The following is a 26,409-nucleotide window of genomic DNA, read 5'->3' as shown; positions in this document are numbered from 1 at the left end:
TTTGCTGCTCCACTTGCAAATAGAATGAACAAAAAATTACTGTCTACATGCATCCGTATCAGCTCTGATTTCTCATATCTTATCTTCATGGTCCTTACACGCACAGTATGTTGGATGCAACAGAATCGTCCTGCAGTCATCTTCAAATGCCAGTTCTCTAAATTTTCTCAATAGTGTTCCTCAAAAATAATGTTGCCTTCTCTCCAAGGATACCCATTTGAGTTCCCGAAGCATCTCCGTAAGACTTGCATGTTGTTCGAACCTATCTGTAACAAATATAGCCTCTGAACTCCTTCCATGTCTTCCAAATCTGAACTGGTACGGATCACAAACACTCAAGCAGTACTCAAGAACAGCTCTCACTAGAATCCTATATGTGGTCTCCTTTACAGATGAACAAGATTTTCCTAGAATTCTCCCAATAAACCAAAGTTGACAATTCACCTTTCCCATCCTCGTATGCTTGTTTCTTTTTGTATGTCTTTTCAACCAGATATTTAAATGACCTGACTGTCAAGCAGACCACCACTAAAGCTGTATCCAAACACTCAAGTTTTGTTTTTCCTAATCATCTGCATTAACTTACATTTTTCTATATTCAGAGTCATCTTATATCCTCCTACAGTTACTCAACTTTGACAGCTTACCATACACCCCATCATCATCAGCAAACAACCACAGATTGCTGCCCAACCTGTCTACCAAATCATTTATGTATATAGAGAATAACATCAGTCCTATGACACTTCCTGGGGCACTCCTGGTGATAGCCTAGTGTCTGATGAACACTTGCCATTGAAGACAACATGCTGGGTTCTATAACTGAAGAAGTCTTTGAGCCCCTCACTTATCTGTTAACCTACTCCATATGCCCATACCTTCTTTAATGGCCTACAGTGGGCTATTGTGTCAAAACACTTTCAGGAAATCTCGAAATATGGAATCTGCCTGTTGCCCTTCATCCATAGTTCACAGTATATCATGTAAGAAAAGGACAAGCTGAGTTTTGCACAGGTGATGCTCTTTAAAACCACTCTGATTTGTGGACATAAGCTTCTTGGCCTCAAGATTATTTTTTTTTTAGGAAAATTCAAGGATTAGGGATATTGGTCTGTAATTTTGTGGGTCCGTTCTTTTGCCCTTCTTGTGCATGGAAGTCATCTGTGCTTTTTTCCAGTCACTTGAGATTTCATGCTGGGCTACAGATTCACAATAAATGCCAGCTGAGTAACGGGCCAATGCTGTATAGTATTCGTTGAGAAACCAAGTTGGGATTCCATCTGGATTTGGTGACCTTTTTTCTTCTTTTTCAATTCATTCACTCATTTTTCTACACCAGGGATGCTTATTACTATGTTGTCCAAGCAGGAGTCTATTTGATGGTCAAACAATGGTATGTTTTTGAGATTCTCCTGTGTGACCAATTTTTTGAATGTGAAATTTAAAACTTCAGATTTTGTTTTGCTAATTTCAACTGCCTTACTAGACCACTTAGTTGTAGAACCACTCAGTCATTTTACATAAGACCACAATTTTCTTAGGTTCTTGGCCAGATCTTTTGCTAAGGTTGACGGTGGTAGTAGTTGTATGCTTCACGCCTAGAGCTTTCTGCAGATGCTTGAATCTCTGCTAACCTTTGTTTGTCATCATTTGCACATTCTCTTTTGAACCTAGAATGCAACAGACACTGCTTCCTCAGCATTTTCCAAATCTTGTTATTAAACCATGGTGGGTCTTTTCTGTCCTTAATCCACTTAATAGGAACAGCAGATCATGATTTAAAATCTGCTTAAACTCTCCCCATAATTCCTCTATGTCCTTCTTCCTGAAACTAAGTGATGTCAATTCAGTTCCTAAGTAAGATGCTCATTCTAGCAGAAACACTCTCCTAGCCTTCCTAACTGATTTATTAATTATAGTAACTATAGTTGCTGTAGTGACATCATGATCGTTAATCCCTGTTTTTATACTGAATGTTTTCGGTAAGGCCTAGTCTAATTGTAGCTACAAGGTTTTCCATTGTATGTGGGCTGTCGAACTAGTTGCTCAAGCCAGTCTGCAGAAAACGTATTCAAAAGTAATTTGTATGATGGTCCGTCTGTAACCCCTTGCAATGAATCCACAGACAATCCAAACTATACACAGTGGGTTAAATTCATCTCCAATTAGTACTCCATGGTTTGGGTATTCGCATGCTACTGACCATAGACTTTAAATCATTCTAGAATTGGCACAGCAGAAATCACCATATAAGGGAGATGCTGAGTCACAGATAGGCACAACAAAATGACTGTCACAAATATAGCTTTTGGCCAGTAAGAACTTCATCAAAATTAGATGACAAACACACATATACACACTCACGCAAAACACAACTCAGGCAACTGAGGCCACACTGTGAGCAGCAGCACCATTACTTGATGGGAGTGGTGACTGGGTGGGGGTAAGGGGGAGGCAGGGTCGGGGTTGGGGAGGGATAGTAGGGCAGCGGTGGTGGACAGTGTCACGCTATTGGGGAGTGTGGAGGGATGAGGTGGAAAGAGGGAAGGGTAGTGTACGGTTCTGGCTGTACAGAAAAGTTTCTTTATCACTAGCCAGAACCCAGTCCCACATACTGTTCCTGCATTGTTGCTTGGCTCATGGAATCCACCAAAATAGGCGACCATCAAATTACCAAGCTCTGGCTGCCACCCCTCCTTCCACAATGATCTCCACCTGTTCAGATTCCACCAATCCTTAACCCTCACCATCATAGTCCTGCAAAACCACATCAACCAAACCAAAATCTCCTTGCAGTACCTTCTCTCCATCCGCAAAATTCTCCTGTCATGCAATCCCAAATTCCTGGAACCCATAACACACATTGAAACACTTGCCCTCCAAGAACTAGAGCAACATCCACAATGCCACCTCAAAAGGCTCTCCACCGTGCTCACTGCCTACTCCCGCCTTGGAGTACCACTGTCCACCCCGTCTATAAACTCCTCCATGGTCCCTCATAGCTGAAAAACCTGTCTTGCAGACCTACTACATTTATCCCACCCTCCAAAACTCCTTCCCACCACCACACGGAATACAGAACCTAAACAGACCCAAAACACAGTCATAAACCTTCCCTCCAGAAATCTTAGCTCTACAGAAATATCTATCCTTTCCAAAGGCCTCATCTTTTGCCCTACTTCCAAATTCAGCAATGCAGACCTTCTCTCCTTCTCCCAGTCCCTATGGTGGAAACACTTTTTCACCACCAACCCTACCAATCAGACTCAACCAGTGTTGAACCCTGCCTAACTCAGTCCACTCCTTCAACCAACCCTGATGCACCCTCACTGCCCCCAAATCACTCCCTGTTAACTTTCCAGAATTTCTTAACTTCAAACATTGCCTCACCATCATTCCCCAAATCTCTCAACATGCAAACTGACCTTGCATCCACAGAAAGAACTGCAGTCCACCATCTAAAAATTGATCCTGACCTTATAGTCCTACCTGTGGATAAAGGCTCCACCACTGTTGTTTTGAACTGCAAGGATTATCTGGTAGAAGATCCGAAATGTGAAATAATTTGGGTGAAGGTCACAGTTAAAGCAGGCTCAGACATGGTAATTGGATGTCTCTATAGGCCCCCTGGCTCATCAGCTGTTGTGGCTGAGCACCTGAAGGATAATTTGGAAAATATTTCGAGTAGATTTCCCCACCATGTTATAGTTCTGGGTGGAGATTTTAATTTGCCAGATATAGACTGGGAGACTCAAACGTTCATAACGGGTGGCAGGGACAAAGAATCCAGTGAAATTTTTTTAAGTGCTTTATCTGAAAACTACCTTGAGCAGTTAAACAGAGGACCGACTCGTGGCGATAACATATTAGACCTTCTGGTGACAAACAGACCCGAACTATTTGAAACAGTTAATGCAGAACAGGGAATCAGCAATCATAAAGTGCTTACTGCATCGATGATTTCAGCCATAAATAGAAATATTAAAAAAGGTAGGAAGATTTTTCTGTTTAGCAAAAGTGACAAAAAGCAGATTACAGAGTACCTGACGGCTCAACACAAAAGTTTTGTCTCAAGTACAGATAGTGTTGAGGATCAGTGGACAAAGTTCAAAACCATCGTACAATATGCGTTAGATGAGTATGTGCCAAGCAAGATCGTAAGAGATGGAAAAGAGCCACCGTGGTACAACAACCGAGTTAGAAAACTGCTGCAGAAGCCAAGGGAACTTCACAGCAAACATAAACATAGCCTAAGCCTTGCAGACAAACAAAAATTATGCGAAGCGAAATGTAGTGTGAGGAGGGCTATGCGAGAGGCGTTCAATGACTTCGAAAGTAAAGTTCTATGTACTGATTTGGCAGAAAATCCTAAGAAATTTTGGTCTTATGTCAAAGCGGTAGGTGGATCAAAACAGAATGTCCAGACACTCTGTGACCAAAATGGTACTGAAACAGAGGATGACAGACTAAAGGCCGAAATACTAAATGTCTTTTTCCAAAGCTGTTTCACAGAGGAAGACTGCACTGTAGTTCCTTCTCTAGATTGTCTCAGAGCTGACAAAATGGTAGATATCGAAATAGATGACAGAGGGATAGAGATACAATTAAAATCGCTCAAAAGAGGAAAGGCCGCTGGACCTGATGGGATACCAGTTCGATTTTACACAGAGTACGCCCCCCTTCTTGCAGCGGTGCACCATAGGTCTCTAGAAGAGCGTAGCATTCCAAAGGATTGGAAAAGGGCACAGGTCATCCCCATTTTCAGGAAGGGACATCGACCAGATGTGCAGAACTATAGACCCATATCTCTAATGTCGATCAGTTGTAGAATTTTGGAACACGTATTATGTTCGAGTATATGACTTTTCTGGAGACTAGAAATCTACTCTGTAGGAATCAGCATGGGTTTCGAAAAAGACGGTCGTGTGAAACCCAGCTTGCGCTATTCGTCCACGAGACTCAGAGGGCCATAGACACGGGTTCACAGGTAGCTGCCATGTTTCTTGACTTCCGCAAGGCATTCGATACAGTTCCCCACAGTCGTTTAATGAACAAAGTAAAAGCATATGGACTATCAGACCAATTGTGTGATTGGATTGAAGAGTTCCTAGATAACAGAACGCAGCATGTCATTTTCAATGGAGAGAAGTCTTCCGAAGTAAGAGTGATTTCAGGTGTGCTGCAGGGGAGTGTCATAGGACCGTTGCTATTCACAATATACATAAATGACCTTGTGGATGACACTGAAAGTTCACTGATTCTTTTTGTGGATGATGCTGTGGTCTATCGAGAGGTTGTAACAATGGAAAATTGTACTGAAATGCAGGAGGATCTGCAGCGAATTGAAGCATGGTGCAGGGAATGGCAATTGAATCTCAATGTAGTCAAGTGTAATGTGCTGCGAATACATAGAAAGATAGTTCCCTTATCATTTAGCTACAAAATAGCAGGTCAGCAACTGGAAGCAGTTAATTCCATAAATTATCTGGGAGTACGCATTAGGAGTGATTTAAAATGGATTGATCATATAAAGTTGATCGTCGATAAAGCAGATGCCAGACTGAGATTCATTGGAAGAATCCTAAGGAAATGCAATCCGAAAACAAAGGAAGTAGGTTACAGTACGCTTGTTTGCCCAATGCTTGAATACTGCTCAGCAGTGTGGGATCCGTACCATATAGGGTTGATAGAAGAGATAGAGAAGATCCAACGGAGAGCAGCGCACTTCATTACAGGATCATTTAGTAATCGCAGAAGCGTTACGGTGATGATAGATAAACTCCAGCAGAAGACTCTGCAGGAGAGATGCTCAGTAGCTCGGTACGGGCTTTTGTTAAAGTTTCGAGAACATACCTTCACCGAAGAGTCAAGCAGTATATTGCTCCCTCCTACGTATATCTCGCGAAGAGACCATGAGGATAAAATCAGAGAGATTAGAGCCCACACAGAAGCATACCGACAATCCTTCTTTCCACGAACAATACGAGACTGGAATAGAAGGGAGAACCGATAGAGGTACTCAGGGTACCCTCCGCCACACACCGTCAGGTGGCTTGCGGAGTATGGATGTAGATGTAGATGTAGATGTAGATGTAGAAGGACTCTGCCAGCTGTCAGATACATCCACCTACAAACCTTGCCACAGTGACTCCATTCCAGAAATCCAGCAGGATCTCCAGTCATTCCTCAAATGCTTAGGCCCTTCCCAGAACCTCTCCTTGGAGTCAATCTCTCTGCTCACCCCTACCACTCCCAGCACTCCCACTTCCTAAAGTCCATAAACCCTACCACCGAGGATGCCCCATTGTGTCTGGTTACTGTGCTCCACAGAGAATGTCTGCTCTCATAGACCAACACCTTCAACCTATTATATGGAACCTTCCCTCCTACATAAAAGATACCAACCATTTCCTCTTCTGACTGTCCACAGTTCCTGTCCCTTTACTACAGGGTGCCCTGCTCATTACTACTTATGCCACCTCCCTTTAAATATCCCTAATGCCCATGGCCTTACCGCTATTGAAAATAAACCAACAACCTCCTTCCTAGTTGCCATGACCAACCATATCCTCACCCACAGTTACTTCTCCTTTGAAGACATTACCACAAACAAACTCAGGGTACGGCTATTGGCACCTGCATGGCACAATCGTGTGCCAACCTATTCATGGTCCATCTAGAGGAATACATCTTAAACACCCAGAATCCTAAATCCCTCATCTGGTTCAGGTTCATTGATGACATCTTTGTGATTTGGATCGAGGTTGAGGGCACCCTATCCATGTTCCTCCAGAACCTCAACAATTCTCCCCCATTTGCTTCACCTGGTCCAAACTCAACCCAACAAGCCATCTTCCTAGATGCTGACCTCCACCTCAAAGATGGCTACATCAGTACCTCCATCCATATTAAACCTATTAACCACCAACAATATCTCCACTTTGGCAGCTGCCACCCATTCTATACCAAGAAGCTGCTTCCATGCAGCCTAGCCACCCGTGGTTGTTGCATCTGCAGTGACAAGCAGTCCCTCTCAAAAATATACCGAGGGTCTCACTGAAGCCTTCACAAAATGTAACTATCCGACCAACCTTGTACAAAAACAAATATCCCTTGCCTTATCTTTCCAGTCTCCCACCACCTCACAAAGTCCCACTGTCCAGCTTCAGAGGAGCATTCCCCTCATAACTCAGTACCACACAGGACTGGAGCGACTGTATTCCATTCTCCGCCAGGGTTCCGACTACCTCTCCTCATGCCCTGAAATGAGAAATGCCCTGCTCACTATCCTTCCCAACCCTTCCACAGTGGTATTCTGCCATCTACCGAACCTAAACAATATACTAGTCCATCCCTACACAACCCTTGCTTCCAACCCCTTACCTCATGGCCATACCCCTATAATAACTCCTATATGCAAGACCTATACATTCTCCCACCACCACCTACTCCAGTCCAGTCACGAACATTACCTGTTCCATCAAAGGCAGGGCTGCCTATGAAACCTGTCATGTGATCTACAAGCTAAGCTGCAACCACTGTGCTGCATACTATGTGGGCATGACAACCAACAAGCTGTCTGTCCACACAAATGCCCACCGACAAACTGTGGCCAAGAAACAAGTGGCCCATCTGTTGCTGAGCACGCTGCCAAACATGACATCCTTCATTTCAATGACTCTTTCACAGCCTGTGCCATATGGATTCTTCTCACCAACACCAGCTTTTCTGCATTGTGCAGGTGAGAACCTTCCCTGCAATACATCCTATGTTCCCATAACCCTCCTGGCCTCAACCTTCATTAGTCACTGTCCTCTCCCATCTAGCCCCTTCTCTGTTCCCATTCCAGCACTACACAGCACTCATTCCTCCATCACACCCAGTCTTTTTACTTCTGTTCTTTTCTGATAACCCCCCCCCCCGCCCCGCCCCGCCCCTACCTCTCACCAGCCTTCCGTCTACCTGCAGGACTTCACTGTCCACCACCCGTACCCTACTATTCCTCCCCCTCCCTGCCTCCCCCCTCCCTGCCTCAGCCCTCAGCCTCCTCCTTAGCCCCCCCCCCCCCCCAAACCAGTCACCTCTCACATCATGCACTGGTGCTTTTGCTCTCAGTGGGGCCTCAGCTGCCTGAGATTGCAGTTATGCATGTGTGAGAATTGCATTTGCGTGAGTCTGTATGTGCGTGTTTGTTGTCTAATTTTGATGAAGGCCTTACTGGCCAGAAGCTATATTTGTGAAAGTATTTTTGTTGTGTCTATCTGTGACTCAGCATCTCCACTATATGGTGAGTAGCAACTTTCGTTTTCACAATATTGTTACAATAATTAACTTGGCTTTGCCTGCACCTGTTATATACTACAAAATAGCTTCAGTTTTACACTCAACTTTGACTGCAATAGAGACAATATTTTTGTCAACTGCAAGGAACAATCCCCCTTCTAAGGCCTTCTATGACAGTAGTTATGAAATTTTGGCAACTGCAGGTGGTTTCTGTGGCTGCAGGTGTCACAGTTCAGTGGAATGTATGTTGTACTTTCTGCACAAGACTTCTCTTACTAGATCATTTGTAGCTGCCAGTCCTCAAGTAATTTTACATTTAACACACAGTGCAACACCAAATTTATAATGAAAGTACAATAATGATGTTGGAATCAAACAAAATTTGTGCCTTGATTGATGGTTTCTTGGCAGGGTGGATGCAATCCTTGATGGAGTGTCACCAACAGAAGTAGAGATAACTCTAGGTGTACCCCAGGGAAGGGTAGCATTTTCAGAACCTTGCTGCTGATATTATGTATTAATGACTTGACAGAAAATATCAGTAGTAGCTTTTTTTGCAGATGGTTGTGTTGGAACAAGTGAACTATACAAATACTGGAGGTAACAATTTATTGGGTTATACAGGTGGGTCTCATCCTGCCCTATCCTTCATTTGTAACTGTCTCCGACATATTCTCACTACTATAGGAATTATTAGTTCTAAAAGGTAGGTAGTACCTCACATTTACTTTTTTGTGTCTATAGGCAGTGATACATATTTCGCCTCTTGAAGGTAAACACTGCATGAAAATCTGTCTCAGGTTTTTTTTTAGTTTTCTCAGTTGATATCTTCTTAAATACAAATAAGTAGTTCATTCTTTTTTCCTCTTGCATCCTCAAATTTTCTGATGCAATAAAGATAGCTAGCATTTCACACTGTATGGTGTACAATTTGGTAGAAATTAAATTTATGGTGACTGACAAAATTTTTGAACCAACACTCATTCGCATTAACACATTATTACAGAACTGCGTTATTTATTTACTTTCTCAAACTGAATGTTTGTTTCATTCATAACCTCTCCTGTGATGTGGTTTCCAAAAATAATACAAACTTAAATGTAGTAATGAGACTTCAAGGTTTATGGATGACCAGTTACCATATTACTTCCAAAGAGTGGTCATAAACTCATTTTTAAGGTATAGTTTTTCTGTTAATTATACCAGACACTAAGCTGCAAATTTATTTCTATGATAAAATAAATTTTTACTTGCTATGCATCCCTGAGGATTGTACCTCTTAATGGGGTTTGTCAAAAACAATGTGTGATTGAATGAAAGAATGATCAGTTACAGATGCCAAACAAATAAGAAAAATTACCTTCCAATATATTGTATATTCTCATAAGCTGTATTGTTGCTGAGAAAAAGTTCTATACTTGGTTAATGAATTCAAAAGAATTTCAAGCTTTTCTACATCATGAAAAATAACCAGTTAGAAACCAGGAAAACCTGAATGAAATATGTATGATTTCTGGAAGTAAGATATCTGCATTCCAGAAAAACTCTGCTTTTTTTGTTTCAATCATTGATGTACGGACATTCACCTTCCATCTCACATTGTGAGTTATTAGAACATTTTCAGTAAGAGAGACAGTAATCCACAAGGAAAAATTACACTATTTTTATTATTAGTGTTAGCAGTGAAATTGAAAAAAATTCAACACTTACTCGCTTGAAATCGAAATAAATATCTGATGATCCACATATGTCATCTGTTCTGCTATTTCAAGAGCTGAAAGTGTTTCTATGTTTTCTTTACTTGGTGTCTGAAATAGTAAAAGGAACACTCAATTATTTATTTCATTACTATTTCTTACTTTAGAATTTATAATGAAAGAAAATGAAACATACAACTTTCAAACAATTGTTACGTTCCAAACATACAACTTTTCCATTATATATTATTAACACGTTAATAATATACAATAAACATGTTCTGCAAAGTAGCTCTACACAAAACAAATAATACAATCATATTTAAACTCTTTTTTATTTTGTTCTGTAAGGAATTAATTACGGTACTTACACTGAAAGACACAAAACACAAAATTTGTATACAAATGATTTTTATTAGGAGCATTAAAGCATCCTCTTCTACCCACGTATTATTCACAATATTAGTAATTTTTACAAACTAATTTTGTGTTGTTGTTGTTGTTGTGGTCTTCAGTCCTGAGACTGGTTTGATGCAGCTCTCCATGCTACTCTATCCTGTGCAAGCTTCTTCATCTCACAGTACCTACTGCAACCTACATCCTTCTGAATCTGCTTAGTGTATTGATCTCTTGGTCTCCCTCTACGATTTTTACCCTCCACGCTGCCCTCCAATGCTAAATTTGTGATCCCTTGATGCCTCAAAACATGTCCTACCAACCGATCCCTTCTTCTAGTCAAGTTGTGCCACAAACTTCTCTTCTCCCCAATCATATTCAATACCTCCTCATTAGTTACGTGATCTACCCACCTTATCTTCAGCATTCTTCTGTAGCACCACATTTCGAAAGCTTCTATTCTCTTCTTGTCCAAACTGGTTATCGTCCATGTTTCACTTCCATACATGGCTACACTCCATACAAATACTTTCAGAAACGACTTCCTGACACTTAAATCTATACTCGATGTTAACAAATTTCTCTTCTTCAGAAATGATTTCCTTGCCATTGCCAGTCTACATTTTATATCCTCTCTACTTCGACCATCATCAGTTATTTTACTCCCTAAATAGCAAAACTCCTTTACTACTTTAAGTGTCTCATTTCCTAATCTAATTCCCTCAGCATCACCTGACTTAATTCAACTACATTCCATTATCCTCGTTTTGCTTTTGTTGATGTTCATCTTATATCCTCCTTTCAAGACACTGTCCATTCCGTTCAACTGCTCTTCCAAGTCCTTTGCTGTCTCTGACAGAATTACAATGTCATCGGCGAACCTCAAAGTTTTTACTTCTTCTCCATGAATTTTAATACCTACTCCGAATTTTTCTTTTGTTTCCTTTACTGCTTGCTCAATATACAGATTGAATAACATCGGGGAGAGGCTACAACCCTGTCTCACTGCCTTCCCAAAATCACTGCTTCCCTTTCATGCCCCTCGACTCTTATAACTGCCATCTGGTTTCTGTACAAATTGTAAATAGCCTTTCGCTCCCTGTATTTTACCCCTGCCACCTTCAGAATTTGAAAGAGAGTATTCCAGTTAACGTTGTCAAAAGCTTTCTCTAAGTCTACAAATGCTAGAAACGTAGGTTTGCCTTTTCTTAATCTTTCTTCTAAGATAAGTCGTAAGGTTAGTATTGCCTCACGTGTTCCAACATTTCTACGGAATCCAAACTGATCTTCCCCGAGGTCCGCTTCTACCAGTTTTTCCATTCGTCTGTAAAGAATTCGCGTTAGTATTTTGCAGCTGTGACTTATTAAACTGATAGTTCGGTAATTTTCACATCTGTCAACACCTGCTTTCTTTGGGATTGGAATTATTATATTCTTCTTGAAGTCTGTGGGTATTTCGCCTGTCTCATACATCTTGCTCACCAGATGGTAGAGTTTTGTCATGACTGGCTCTCCCAAGACCATCAGTAGTTCTAATGGAATGTTGTCTACTCCCGGGGCCTTGTTTCGACTCAGGTCTTTCAGTGCTCTGTCAAACTCTTCACGCAGTATCTTATCTCCCATTTCATCTTCATCTACATCCTCTTCCATTTCCATAATACTGTCCTCAAGTACATCGCCCTTGTATAAACCCTCTATATACTCCTTCCACCTTTCTGCCTTCCCTTCTTTGCTTAGAACTGGGTTGCCATCTGAGCTCTTGATATTCATACAAGTGGTTCTCTTCTCTCCAAAGGTCTCTTTAATTTTCCTGTAGGCAGTATCTATCTTACCCCTAGTGAGACAAGCCTCTACATCCTTACATTTGTCCTCTAGCCATCCCTGCTTAGCCATTTTGCACTTTCTGTCAATCTCATTTTTGAGACGTTTGTATTCCTTTTTGCCTGCTTCATTTACTGCATTTTTATATTTTCTCCTTTCATCAATTAAATTCAATATATCTTCTGTTACCCAAGGATTTCTACTAGCCCTCGTCTTTTTACCTACTTGATCCTCTGCTGCCTTCACTACTTCATCCCTCAGAGCTACCCATTCTTCTTCTACTGTATTTCTTTCCCCCATTCCTGTCAATTGTTCCCTTATGCTCTCCCTGAAACTCTGTACAACCTTTGGTTCTTTCAGTTTATCCAGGTCCCATCTCCTTAAATTCCCACCTTTTTGCAGTTTCTTCAGTTTCAATCTGCAGTTCATAACCAATAGATTGTGGTCAGAAGCCACATCTGCCCCTGGAAATGTCTTACAATTTAAAACCTGGTTCCTAAATCTCTGTCTTACCATTATATAATCTATCTGATACCTATTAGTATCTCCAGGATTCTTCCAGGTATACAACCTTCTTTTATGATTCTTGAACCAAGTGTTAGCTATGATTAAGTTATGCTCTGTGCAAAATTCTACAAGGCGGCTTCCTCTTTCATTTCTTCCCCCCAATCCATATTCACCTACTATGTTTCCTTCTCTCCCTTTTCCTACTGACGAATTCCAGTCACCCATGACTATTAAATTTTCGTCTCCCTTCACTACCTGAATAATTTCCTTTATCTCGTCATACATTTCATCAATTTCTTCATCATCTGCAGAGCTAGTTGGCATATAAACTTGTACTACTGTAGTAGGCATGGGCTTTGTGTCTATCTTGGCCACAATAATGCGTTCACTATGCTGTTTGTAGTAGTTAACCCACACTCCTATTTTTTTATTCATTATTAAACCTACTCCTGCATTACCCCTATTTGATTTTGTATTTATAACCCTGTAATCACCTGACCAAAAGTCTTGTTCCTCCTGCCACCAAACTTCACTAATTCCCACTATATCTAACTTTAACCTATCCATTTCCCTTTTTAAATTTTCTAACCTACCTGCCCGATTAAGGGATCTGACATTCCACGCTCCGATCCGTAGAATGCCAGTTTTCTTTCTCCTGATAACGACGTCCTCTTGAGTAGTCCCCGCCCGGAGATCCGAATGGGGGACTATTTTACCTCCGGAATATTTTACCCAAGAGGACGCCATCATCATGTGTTAATTAAGGAATGTCATGTGGAAGAATTCATTTTCAATTATATCTTTCCTTGTCATTCTTCCTTACCTCATCCACTTCCTTTATAGCCCTTGTTGCTATGACATGAAATTAACATGTTAAGAAATCAGAAGGATAAACACCCGGACCTACGCGGATGATGTAATTTTAATAATGCAGTATGAAGAAGATCTGATTCATGTGATAAGAGGTTAATGGAAGAGGCAATGAGAACAGGGATGAAGATGAATATGGACAAGACCAAATCCCTGACAGAATAACAACAGCCCTTTACACATGAATGTAAAATCCTTTGAAAGGATAAAAGAGTTAAAATATCTTGATGCATTACTCAATGAAGGAATGAGACAGACTAGGAAATAATGGCTTGAATTCAAGTAGGAAGCAGGTCCACATTTGCACTCAGAAATCTACTTAAGGCATGGCTTGTATCAAGATCCACAAAGATTAGGATGCTCAGGGTTGAAATACAACCGATCCATGCTTCTGCACAGACAAGATACCTGGACTCTGACCCAGAAGACTCAAAGAAAGCTCCTGAAATTTGAGAGTGCTGTTCTGAGACAAATTTTTGGACCAGTGTAGAATAGAGACAACTGAGGAGAAAGGAAAAATTGCAGACTGCTGGATTTGTAGAAATCCCTGACCATTGTGGCAGTGATTAAAGAGAGGAGACTGAAGTGGTATTGGCACATATTTGTCAAGAAGGCCAAATCACAAGGCAGGTGGTGGAAGAAGACATCAGAGGCAACAGACCAAGGGGAGGACTATAGCTGAGATAGATTGATGGGGTCAGAGAGGATATGATTATGAGAGGATTAGCTGCACAAGAATACGTGGACTGAAGAAGATGGAGGAGTCTAATTGGTGAGGCTAAAGGATGACTACAGTTTGTTTAGCCAGCCTTACAAGTAAGTAAGTAAGAAATCAAGAGAGCTGGGAAACACTTCTGCAAGACATTGCATGATCATTGCATACTCCCCCACCATACCTGTCATGGCATAATGGAAAATGATATCCAGTCCACAGGGAATAATATGTTTTTATTATTGGTGCTGATATACTTCTGTGAGCATCCTTTTCTGTGGATGATGGAGCAGAAAGAACTAAGCTCTTTTGTATTTCTATAAATGCAGTTAGTTGTAACTGTGCTAAGAGATTTTCTACTTGTTGAAAGCTCTAGGTTGATGCATTGAAACCAAAGGTGGGTTACACATTAATAATGATCATAAATTTTAACAGCTACATGATTTGCTGATTTTACAGCTGCCTGTAGCATCCACTCATATTTTATAACATGAACACCTAAAGTTTCAAAGCTACTCCGGTACTCAAGTTTCCCAGATTTTTCCTTCTGACAAACATCAGATTCTATCTAAAAGAAAAATCTGCTTGGAAGTCTTTTCTTGTCTGGCAATTTCTATAATCATTTCTCTAATTTTACATAAATATTTTAATCTTTTTATTGCTCTTTTATTTCATCTTTATTATTTTATTTTATTTGATATTTGTTTTGTATTTCAGTTTACCTATCTTTCCTCCTAAAACCTGGTCTAATGTAATAAAGGGTCTGAATGTCCACTGTTCAAGTTAAATAAATAAATGTCAGTTTAGATGCAATGTGAACTGGTCTGCTAAAGAATGATAATGAGAACATAAGGCAGTAACTGAGAACATTCTGTGCAAGTCCTATTTGCAATGAAGATGTTGGCACAGGAGATAAAGTTGTGCCAGCCCACATCAAAACAATCAAGGAAATGCAAACAACAAAATTTTAAAAACATAAAAATAAAAAATGGGAAAATGAATAAGTCATATGCATCAATGAAATGTATCTGAGGTACCTTCATTTTACTAATGTCATTGTACCGTTTGCCTCCGCTGCACATAGACATCAACATTAAAAGAAATTACTGGAGCACATTTGAAAGGAGGCCTACAAAACAGGTAGAATAAGACTACTGTAATATATAAGCAATATATAAGAATTTAAAAATTAATAATGAAGTTATAGTCCCAGCTGGTGAGTTTTTGTATGTAGGACAGTTGAAGAGAATGACTTGATGAATGGGAAAACAAATAAGTAGAACAGTAATGGGGTGCATTAGGTAAACTAAACAGAATTTTCGACACAGAGAGGTGAATGTGTGGCATTACTTTGAGAGACAGGAAGAGAAACAAATGGATCAGAGAACAAACTGGAATGGAGATGTAATTATGGCTGTAATGAAAATTAAGTGGAACTGGAAGTGGGACACACAACCAGGTAAATGACAGATGGGCAAATTAAATTCTTTACTGGGTTGAAATGGATAAGAAAAGAATGAGATGATGATCTCATGGAGAGAGGGTAGACAACACAAGAAATCCTACAACAGTAGTGAGGAAGCATGCTGATGAAGACCATAATACACAGAAAAGTCCGGAAGAGGCCTTTATACAGAAGTGGATGTCAAACTGCTGATGATGATACAGGTTACATAATTATTTCGATTTGTTCTAGAAGCAATATTACAACACACTTTCAGTTAACAATAGTTACTCATTTTATCCCGTCACTGTCATGATTGCCAGCAGATTCAGTCTACATTTTGCAATTACACTATGATCCATCAGTCTCCCCATGCAAACAATAACATGCAGGCAGGATTGTTGCAGCCACACAGTTAAATGTTTTGCTATGTTATGCTTGTACCAATACTCCCTTGCTCTTCCACCTTGCGACTTCACACATTTCTCTTCTGGTTACTGACATATGTGCTGATATCCAGTTACTCTTATATAAAGGGTGATTCAGCTGTCACTACCTGTGGGTTTTATGGAATCCAGAAAAAAATGAACAGGATATTTTTGCAGGATATTTAATGTAGTTAAATTTTGTACTTGGATATGTTTTCACTACAGGACAAGGTTTTTGAGTTATTCAAGAAAAACATGTTTGAAGGTCACTTTTGTATGTTTTCTTGAATCATTCAAAAACTATGCCATCTGGCAAAAACATTTCCTAGTAGAAAATTTATATACATTAAATTTCAAACAAAAAGACCGTGTTCATTTTTTTATGTAGGAATAACATTTTGTGCATAGCAAGTGAGAGAATGAACATCGTTTACATGGTTTTTGAAGGCACTCCAGGTTGCATGGAACTCATAGATAGGAGCCAGCTGGATTACCCAGTATAGAATTGACAATAAGGAGAAAGGAAGTTGTTTACTAGCATGGACACTAAATTGGTTTTCCTGCTGCGACCATAGCAGCAGCTAATGTAACAGCAGCAGGTACAGATAGGCTTGCTATGAAAGTTGCTACAGCTTCAGGCACACAAACTCCGAGTACACGAGGCCATTTTGCTCCAGGCCTCAGTGAAACCAGCAACCAATGCTCCCATACATCGTACATTGTTTCCATTTTCCTGTGATGCTGCAGGGGACTGGGACACATTTTTGCTTCAACTGAAGCAATATTTCTCAGCATTTCAAGTCATGGATGATTCACTGCAGCAATTTTTATTTCTGTTAAGGGCAACATGGGTAACATTTTATCAGCTGAAACAATTAGCACCTTTGTCCACCCAGTAACACTCTCATTTTAGGAGGTGTGCATTCTGTTGACTAATTATTATTTTCAGAGATATCATGCAATTGCCTCTAGGCTGAAGTTCCACCAATATCATAAACAGGCTGGACAAACATACAGCTCATAGGTCACTGACTTGCATTGTCTGAGCTGCAAATACGATTTCACTCGTGTCCACCAAGCAGCAAAGATTTGTATGTGGTCTCCTAGATTCGAGACATCATAGTTCAGCTGGCATCCGATCCAGAGGTCCACACAGGGGCATGCTTCATTGCAGGACACACTGAGCATCACACATTTGTTTCAAATTGCAGAGGCTGCTAATGAACAACTCATGGTGAGGCCACAAGCTGTGGCAGCTAACATGCCTCCATGCATTCCATTCCTGTGTTGTAGGCATAGGATGAGTCCTAGATTGCAAAAACATTGTGATTTTTCATTTTACAAGGTCTCCTTTGTGTCCAAGCCTCTGGTCATGTCTCGTCAATAGTCACGGATGCCGCTCCCTTCATGCTCACTGCGTTCTGCTCAGTCTCAAGTAGACTGTGATTATTACTGGGGTCCTGCATGTGCTGTGGCAAAGAGGGGCATTTCCTCTCAGTGTGCCAAAGCTGCACAACTCACTCCCTTCCTGCCCTAAGACTGCACTATCTACCATATATGCACTGCAGTCTATAATCCCTCCAGGCGACCCCTTCATGCGTAAACTGATTCTTGCACTTCACATTTCTCACTAGGACATCCACTTCCAGTTGGACACAGGGCCACTATTTCTTAAATAAATCAGGTAACTTATGCATGCCTTAGCTTAAGTGAATTGTCCTCATCCTTGTGGCACTGGTGGTCTATGGAGATCATTCTATTTCTCTTTGTGGGCAGTTCTTGATCATTGCAGCATCAATCACATTACTCGGTTCATTGCTCATCAGAAAGTCCAATAGCTCTGTTTAGTTGCGTGGAAATTTCAAGACAACAGTCAATACCCAATTGGAGGTGGAAACTTATCATATCTCCTGGTCACAGGATCTCCATGCCAAACTTGCTGGAGGAGAATATTACCCCAATACTGACCTCACTGATGCTTACCTTGTGTCAGCCCTCAGAGATTTCCAAAGATTTCTACAACAGCTGATGCAGCAAATTCCCACCAGCAACATTTGCAAAACCTCCATGCCCTTTTTATGATACTGTGGAATGCAGGCTTGTATTATCATTTGGAGAAGGGCAGGTTTCCTCAGCCAGAAGTGATGTATTTGCTTCAACAAAGAGGGAGTCAGGCATACTGACTGGAATGTCACTGCAACATATTCCTTACACCATCTGAAGAAATTGCCTGAATTACAGGTGTTTTTGGGCAAAATCAACTACTATTTAAAGTGTAATCCTCAGATGATCCACATTACACAACGCCTCAATTAGTTCCATAAAAAAGGGTGTGCCTTATAACTTGAGCCCTGCCTGGAATTGGGATTTTACTGAATTGAAAACCATGCTCAAATCTGCCCCTTGCCTCATGACATTCTATCTCAGTTGCCCATTTGTTGTGGCTGGTGATGCATCTGCCTATGGCATCAGAGCAGTCTTGGCACACAAGAATGGGAATCAGCCTGAATAGCCTATAGCCTATGCATCCAAGACATTGACCCCTGCACAGCACAAAAGCTTGAATGGGACACCCTCCTCTACTCTCTCTCTCTCACTCCTTTTTCTTTTTTTTTTAAAAAAAAAGAAGGAATAGTTGATACCAGGTATACTACATTATCTCAGCTGTTTAATTAAATGAATTTCATATGCTTTTGTATATGATGTATTATATTTCAGGCTGAAATGTATAAAAAGAAATTAATTTGTTAAAAATCAATATGTGCTGGCTCTGTGTGCACAGTTGGAGTTACTCTTCTTTCAGAAATGTTTGAACTTATCAAATATCTGACATACTTAAAATTCCTATTATTAATTGTACAATCTGATGATATTTATTAAATTTATTTCTGGACTCATGTATAAAATAATGATATAACTTGGTGAAGACTCTTTATTTTGTCAAGAAATGTTGTAAACTGTTTTGCTTTGTAAACTCTTTGGAATTCTGTTAGTACTGCAGAATGAGTTCATAGTAGTGGGCATGCCTCCCTGATGGAATCAGGTGTGTTTTTAATTTTGGAAATAACAATTGGTTTTATGGAAGTGGAGATTGTAAAGTCAGTGTGATGTAGAAGAATGAGATAAAATAAAAAAGTCATAGAAACAGAAATTAAGTCATCAATTTTCTAGTCAACTAGAACCCACAAAGTCAAAATTTCAGCCTCAAGAATCTACCACTAGACGTGAGAACTGCAGCAAACAATGAGAAAATGAACATTTTTGTGTATCTTACACCAATCAAAGATTCTGAAAATTTTCTGGTGATGTGTGAGAAGGGTAAGATTACAAGTATGGGCATCATCCTGGATCAGTTGTCTGATAATGAAGTCTAGCCTGTTGCAGAAGAAAAAAAGACAGTGATTTGTGTCAATTGCAGTTTATTTGGATCTCCAATCACTCAAAGAAAGTAGATGGAGAGTGATTTTTATTTTATTTTTTATTTTTATTTATTTATTTATTTATTTTTTTTTTTTTTTTGTTGACTCGTGTGATTGCTGGAAAAATGAATAGAGATGAGGGTAGTAGTGATGTAGATGTGAAAGCTGTAGGACCCAGTCAGAACATGTTTCAACCAAGTGAAAGTGTAGTTAGCAAAGAAATGGTGAAAACAGATATTTTGCAGTTGATTTTGGTAAAATTAGGTGGAACGAAGACAGATAACAATACCAAATTTAAAACAGTTAATGACCAGTTAACTGAAATAAAAATAGATAACAACAGCACATTTAGTGCAGTTAATGAGCAGTTAAATAAGGGCAGATAATGACAGCAAATTTACTTCACTACCAGAACAATTAAATGTCAAAAAAACTGCGAAAAATAGTAAAATGGATAGGGTACAATACCAGTTAGACCAACTTAGTAATCATGTTTTGGAGCTAAAAAACGGGTCATCAGAGGGGTTAAAAAGTCAATGTCATAGAAAATAAATTTATTGTTTTGGAAAATGAGTTGCCCAATATGCACAACAGACAAAGATTGTTAATGACATCAGTGCTGAACAGAAGGCCATTGTGGAAAAAATGGAACAGAGCTTAAGTAGTATAGATAAAAAAATTTTAAATGTTGAAAATAGTATGCTAACTAATGTAAATGTTTTAGATCAAAAAATTTTAGTAGTTCAGTAAAACTGTATTCAGAAAAATCTTTATTCCAGCAATGGTACTGCATGGTCCAACATTCCAATCAAAAGTTTTCCATCAGACAATTTACATCCAGTGGATTTTCTGCACCACTGTAGAGATAGTTTTGTGTCAGACAAGAATGATGATCAAAAAATTTAATTTGTTAAAAGATGTCTTGAAGGCAAAGCTCTGTCTTGGATAAATTTAGTTTTAAATCAATAGGAGACATATCAAAGTTTTCAAAAAAAAGTTTTTTAAATAAATTTTGGTTGGAAGCTGAACAGGGGAGAATTAAAAGTGAATTTTTGAATGGCCCTAATTATCGGAATAGGGATGGTACTCTGAAAGAGTTTTGTAAGACTCAACTTACGAAACTAACACACCTTGACAAACCATTTGACACAATGACATTGATTGATGCACTCAAAAGAAGATTATTAGAGAGATTGCAGTGGTATTAGTGCATGGAATGACAGTTGACAGGCAGGATAGAGCAGTAGAAAGAGACATGTACCATAATAATCAAAATAATATACGGTAGATCACAATTGTAATAACTACAGAAACAGAGATGGTGGTAACTTCTATCAGGGTCCAAATCGGTAATAGAGACAGAAATTTTGAACATCTGCAGAATAGGAATAATGGGGAAAACCATGGGCAATTTAATAGGAGAAACAATCATAGAGGTAACTACTAGGGAAATGGCAGTCCACCTCAATGAAGGTCCACAGTTTGGGGGCGAGGAAACACATCAAGCACAGGACCCCAAATTGACACTTGCAATTACATAATAATATCAGTGTTAACAATGTGGCACAGGTATCTGAAGTTGAACAGAAGGAATATCAGATTTCTCATGTACATTTTGATCAAATGTTTTGGGATACTATGTTTAATTATAGTGATGTAGGTGCTAGACACAAACCAGAATGTGAGAGTAATGAGAATTTTGATGTAGTGTGTACTAATGATTTCTTCCCTTGGTCAGAAAACAGTGTTATTGATGTATGTAAAATATATGATGACTGTATTGGATCTGGATTAGGTGGTTTTCTTGATGTCGATGTGAATGAGAGCTGTGAAATAGCTGAGGTTGGTAGGTCTGAGTCTGGTAGCTCATTGCAAATGAATGTAGCTGAAGTATGTGACTTTGATGGAGATGAGACTTGTGTTGTTAATGATGTTGTTGATGAAGTAATTTTGGAAGAGTATAATAATGGTATAATGATGATGATGATGATGAATATCAGGTATTTGTGGAGTTTAAGAATAATGAAGTTTCAGAGTTGTTTGTGAATACAGACGAGGTAAGTGGTGTTTGTGATGATGTAGGCGAGATTCATGGAATACCAGTCCAGTCAAAGCAATTTTTCATTAACGCCATGCACAATAATGATCCAAGCAGTAAAGGTGAGTTACCTGTGAGCATAGAGAATAAAGGTGAAAACTTTTTGAAGTTTGTATGGGACCAGATTGATGATAACATAAATAAAAGTGCATTCTGGAATAAGTTAGCTGTTGTTAGTCAAAATTTGTACCCAAATTGGTGGAACACAGTGATAGAAGATCTAATCGGGAAGTGTAATTTTGACAGTAATATATTTTGTTTTCTTTCTGTAATGAATGAAGTTAGTTGTGCTATGGAATGCATTCAGTGTGTTCAATCTATACCTGATAACATTTGTAACCAAAGTAATATTATGATACCAGTAAAGCTGATAAAACCCTGTAAAACCATGTGAATGTAGCATTTGATGAAATTTAAAATGGTCCAGTACGTGAAGTGTCTAACACCAGAGATGATGATTCAGATTTTGGATGTTCTTACATTAAGATTAAGATTAATCAGTGGGTAGGGAACTGTTTGATTGGTACAGGTTGCCCAATTTGTGGTATAAATGAACAATTTAGAGACAAGATCAAGTATAGTAAGAACTTTGTTGAAATGCCCGTTGCAGGTGTAAGGATAAGAGGAACTATAGGTAGGTAAGCAAAGAAAATTGGTAAAACCTCAGGTACTTTTAACGTTTGGTATAGAAGGCAAAACCTTTGAACATAGATGCATAATGATATCTAGTATAGAAGAAAATATTCACTGCATTTGTAGATTTAACAGACTGTATAAATAGTGTTTTGTTTATCATGAATGTAGTATGTAAAACCAAGTAATTTCTAGAGTTCTACCTCATCCATTGACAGAGGTTAAATCTATCCGTAGATTCATAACAGATAACTGTGTTTTGTTTGTCATGAATTTAGTATGTAAGATGATGTGATTTGTAGAGTTCTATCTTATGTTTTAACTGAGTTAAAATGTATGATACACTAAACAATGTGGAGAAAAATTGTCACAAAATTTTAACCCTGGATAACTAATGACAGTAGGTACCAAAATTTCTAATGCTGTGTAGGTCTACATGATGATTATTTAGATTTAGGATGTCCTTACATTAAGATTAAGATTAATCAGTGGGAAGGGAACTGTTTGATTGGTACAGGCAGCCCAATACTTGGCGCCACACACTCCGATTAGCCGTGGGATTGCCCTGTTGCCGGATGCTCTGGACAACACATGACCACGAATGCTTTTCCTGCCGGAGATCATGACATATGCAAGGTGGCCCGCATGCTCAATGGTAGCGCACCAGCCTTCCACTCTGGGGGCAAATCCACCAGGGTCCCAACACATCCATTGTAGTTTAATGATAAGACGTACTGGGAACAAACCTGGCAGCAGCTATTAGTTCACATATAGAAAGTCTTTTACAAATTGTGTTGGCCCTGAAAACGGCCTTTATTGTAGCTAGGACATTGTTTACTTAAAGCATGTGCTCGAACTGGTGACCTTGTGATGGGACACAAGCTCGGTAACATTGAACGGTGTTTTGCCGAACTCTTTCAAAGATTCCTGACATTTCCTTGAAGTGACTGGTGGCATGTTGAATGCAATACATTAATTCCTCTTCATTTCTAGGCCTTTCACATCTGGGTGGGCAAATTAGAACCTCAAAGAATCCCCACAGGAAAAAGTCCGATGGCGTGAGGTCTGGTGATCGCAAGGACCATGTGCTATGAGCACCTCTGTCAATTACCTAGCCATTGAAGAGTTCATTTAAATATCTGTGCACAGCATGACTATTATGTGAGGGTGCACCATCATGCTGCAACCGCGTGCATAGCCGTATGTCCAGGGGAACCTCTTCCAGTAGGCCAGGTAGAGCTTTTTGCAAAAAGTGAAGGTATTTTGATCCGGTAAGTAGAGGAGGGAGACAGACCAGCCCAATCAGATGGTCACCCACAATGCCTGCCCAAATGTTGAGCAAAAATCATTCCTGGTGTCTGTGGACATACAAGACATGAGGATTTCCCCTTGCCCAGTAATGAACGTTTCAAGTGTTGTAAAGGTCATCCCGATGGAAGGTGCACTCATCAGTAAACAACACAATGGTGAGGACATCGAGATGTTGTGCAACATGTCGCAGAAACCACTGGTAAAATCCTAGCCTGTGTTCATAGTCTGCCACAGGATTTAGGTCTTGGACAGGGTGGAAACTAAATGGATGGTGGCCGTCATCCCTCAAAACCTCCCAGACTAACCGATGAGTGACCACCATGTCATGTCCAACTGCTCGAGTAATCACTGTAGGTGTTTCCTCGAAGCGCTCAAGAACAGTCTCTTCAAATGCGGCATCCTGTCATGTTTGAGGTCTTCCATCACCACCGTGATATCCCGATAATGAGCCTGTTTCACCAAGTCACCGGTGAATTGCTGTAAATGTTTGCAGGTGTGGGTGGCATCTCACTGGGTACCATTCCTCATACAATGGTCAAGCTTCATGTGCATTACCGTTGGCTACTCCATAAACAAAAACCATATCTCGTTGTTCTTCAAACGAATACTGTGCCACCATGCTTACTGTATGACTCAATCGCAGATGACATGTGTGTGTGCTCCGATGCAAAGCTTACATGTGAATGCCTCTGACATGAGGTGGAGACAAAGAGCAAGACCTATTTGACACTTGTGTGTATCATGTTGGGGCAGTGATGGGCTGGGGGACGTTTGTATGTGTGAACTGACAACCATAGCGCTGCCTGTAAACAGATGAACAGCAACAGGGTAATGCCGTGGCCAATCAGAGGGTGTGGCAATAAGTTTACATATTTTAAAAATGGTGCGTTTTTGACCAACACAACATTAGTAATTCTGGTTCCTACTGGCATCAGCTATCCAAGGTTAAAAATTAGTGACACAATTTTCTCCACCCTGTATAGTTATGTTCTGTAATAGATTTGTGCTTTAGAATTTGATACGTATATGCCATAAGATTAAATGAGTAGACCTTTTTACAGTTTTGAAATGGGACAACGTTCATAATTTGTACCGCAAAAATTAGGAATAGTATCTTAGTATATCTGTGTGTATCACCTTGTTAGTTCATTTCTTTTTTTATTGCATTTAACTCTGATTATTAATGTTTCATATGTGAACACTTTTTAATTGCACCTAATATAAATCCCATATAAATGGCTTTTGAAAAATGAATAGGGAGAGCATATTTAATGTGATGCGAAAAAGGTATTGAACAGTGTATTTAGTACACAAAACAATGTTTCAGGATTTGATGGGAATGCCAGACAGGAAGTTACCTATCCATTGAAGCATGGGATGAGAACTCTAGGGAGAAAATTGAATGATGTGTGCAGATCCAGTCCCCACAATGCTGTATGGTGCACCCTGCTGGACCAGTCAACTTACAAGAGATCATAGGGGCTGGGTAATGTACTTAAGCATCTGTCAACTAAATCAGCATTGCAACTGATATTTGTGAATTGTTAGCCAAGACTGCTAAAGACATTGTTATTTCACATAAATGAATGTTTTTTCAAGCAGAGGGATTAACTTCCAATACATTATGTACTTTTAAATCAGTATGTATTTTTTTATCAGTTGTAAATAAATCTTCTAGGTCTCTACATACATAGGTTAGTTTGTATGCACAATTAGCAAACAGTGTGGAAGACATTTACTAGTATGGACAATATAACAAGATGTATACATGTTTGCTTGCATACACTGATTTTTGTCCTCAAGCTACTTGTTTATGTCATGATTCAAAGCTTTCTGTAACTCTGTTTTATCCTGAGTTTTGCAATATTGTATCTGATTCGACTGGTGAGCAAGATGTATGAGACAGGGGAAATACCCTCAGACTTCAAGAAGAATATAATAATTCCAATCCCAAAGAAAACAAGTGTTGACAGTTGTGAAAATAACTGATCAGTTTAATAAGTCATGGCTGCAAAATACAACATGAATTCTTTACAGACTAATGGAAAAACTAGTAGAAGCCAACCTTGGGGAAGATCAGTTTGGATTCCTTAGAAATGTTGGAGCACGTGAGGCAATACTGACCCTACGACTGATCTTAGCAGACAGATTAAATAAAGGCAAACCTACATTTCTAGCTTTTGTAGACTTAGAGAAAGCTTTTGACAATGTTGACTGGAATACTCTCTTTTGAGTACGTAAGGTGGCGGGGTCAAATACAGGGAGCAAAAGACTATTTACAATCTGTACAGAAACCACATGGCAGTTATAAGAGTCAAGGAGTACAAAAGGGACGCAGTGGTTGAGAAGAGAGTGAGCCAGGGTTGCAGCCTGTCCCAGATCTTGTTCAATATGTATGTTGAGCAAACTGTAAAGGAAACAAATGAAAAATGTGGAGTAGGAATTCAAATCCATGGAGAAGAAATAAAAAGTTTGAGGTTTGTCAATGACATTGTAATTCTGTCAGAGACAGCAAAGCGCCTAGAAGAGCAGTTGAATGGAATGGACAGTGTCTTGACAGGAGGATATAAAATGAACATCAACAAATGCAAAATGAGGATTATTGAATGTAGTTGAATTAAATCTGGTGATGCTGAGGGAATTAAACTAGGAAATGAGACACTTAAAGTACTAGATGAGTTTTGCTATTTGGGGAGAAAAATGATGGTCAAAGTAGAGAGGATACGGAAATGGCAAGGAAAGCGCTTCTGAAGAAGAAAAATTTGTTAACATCAAGTATAGATTTAAGTG

At 39.6% G+C, this 26,409-nt stretch overlaps 1 protein-coding gene across 1 annotated transcript in view; it reads right to left on the bottom strand.

The window, feature by feature from the left end:
- Positions 1-26,409, bottom strand: part of LOC126199146 (ras-specific guanine nucleotide-releasing factor 2-like) — a 1,534,440-nt gene that overhangs the window by 202,002 nt on the left and 1,306,029 nt on the right. The window contains exon 23 of the mRNA XM_049935901.1: positions 9,994-10,091. Coding sequence (XP_049791858.1) covers positions 9,994-10,091 — 98 coding nt within the window. The remainder of the gene's footprint in view (positions 1-9,993; positions 10,092-26,409) is intronic.

This window comes from Schistocerca nitens, chromosome 8, assembly GCF_023898315.1.
Source record: "Schistocerca nitens isolate TAMUIC-IGC-003100 chromosome 8, iqSchNite1.1, whole genome shotgun sequence".
In the NCBI taxonomy this organism is placed as follows: Eukaryota; Metazoa; Arthropoda; class Insecta; order Orthoptera; family Acrididae; genus Schistocerca; species Schistocerca nitens.
The sequence above is the reverse complement of the archived record's forward strand: the minus strand, read 5'-3'. Positions and strand labels throughout refer to the sequence as shown.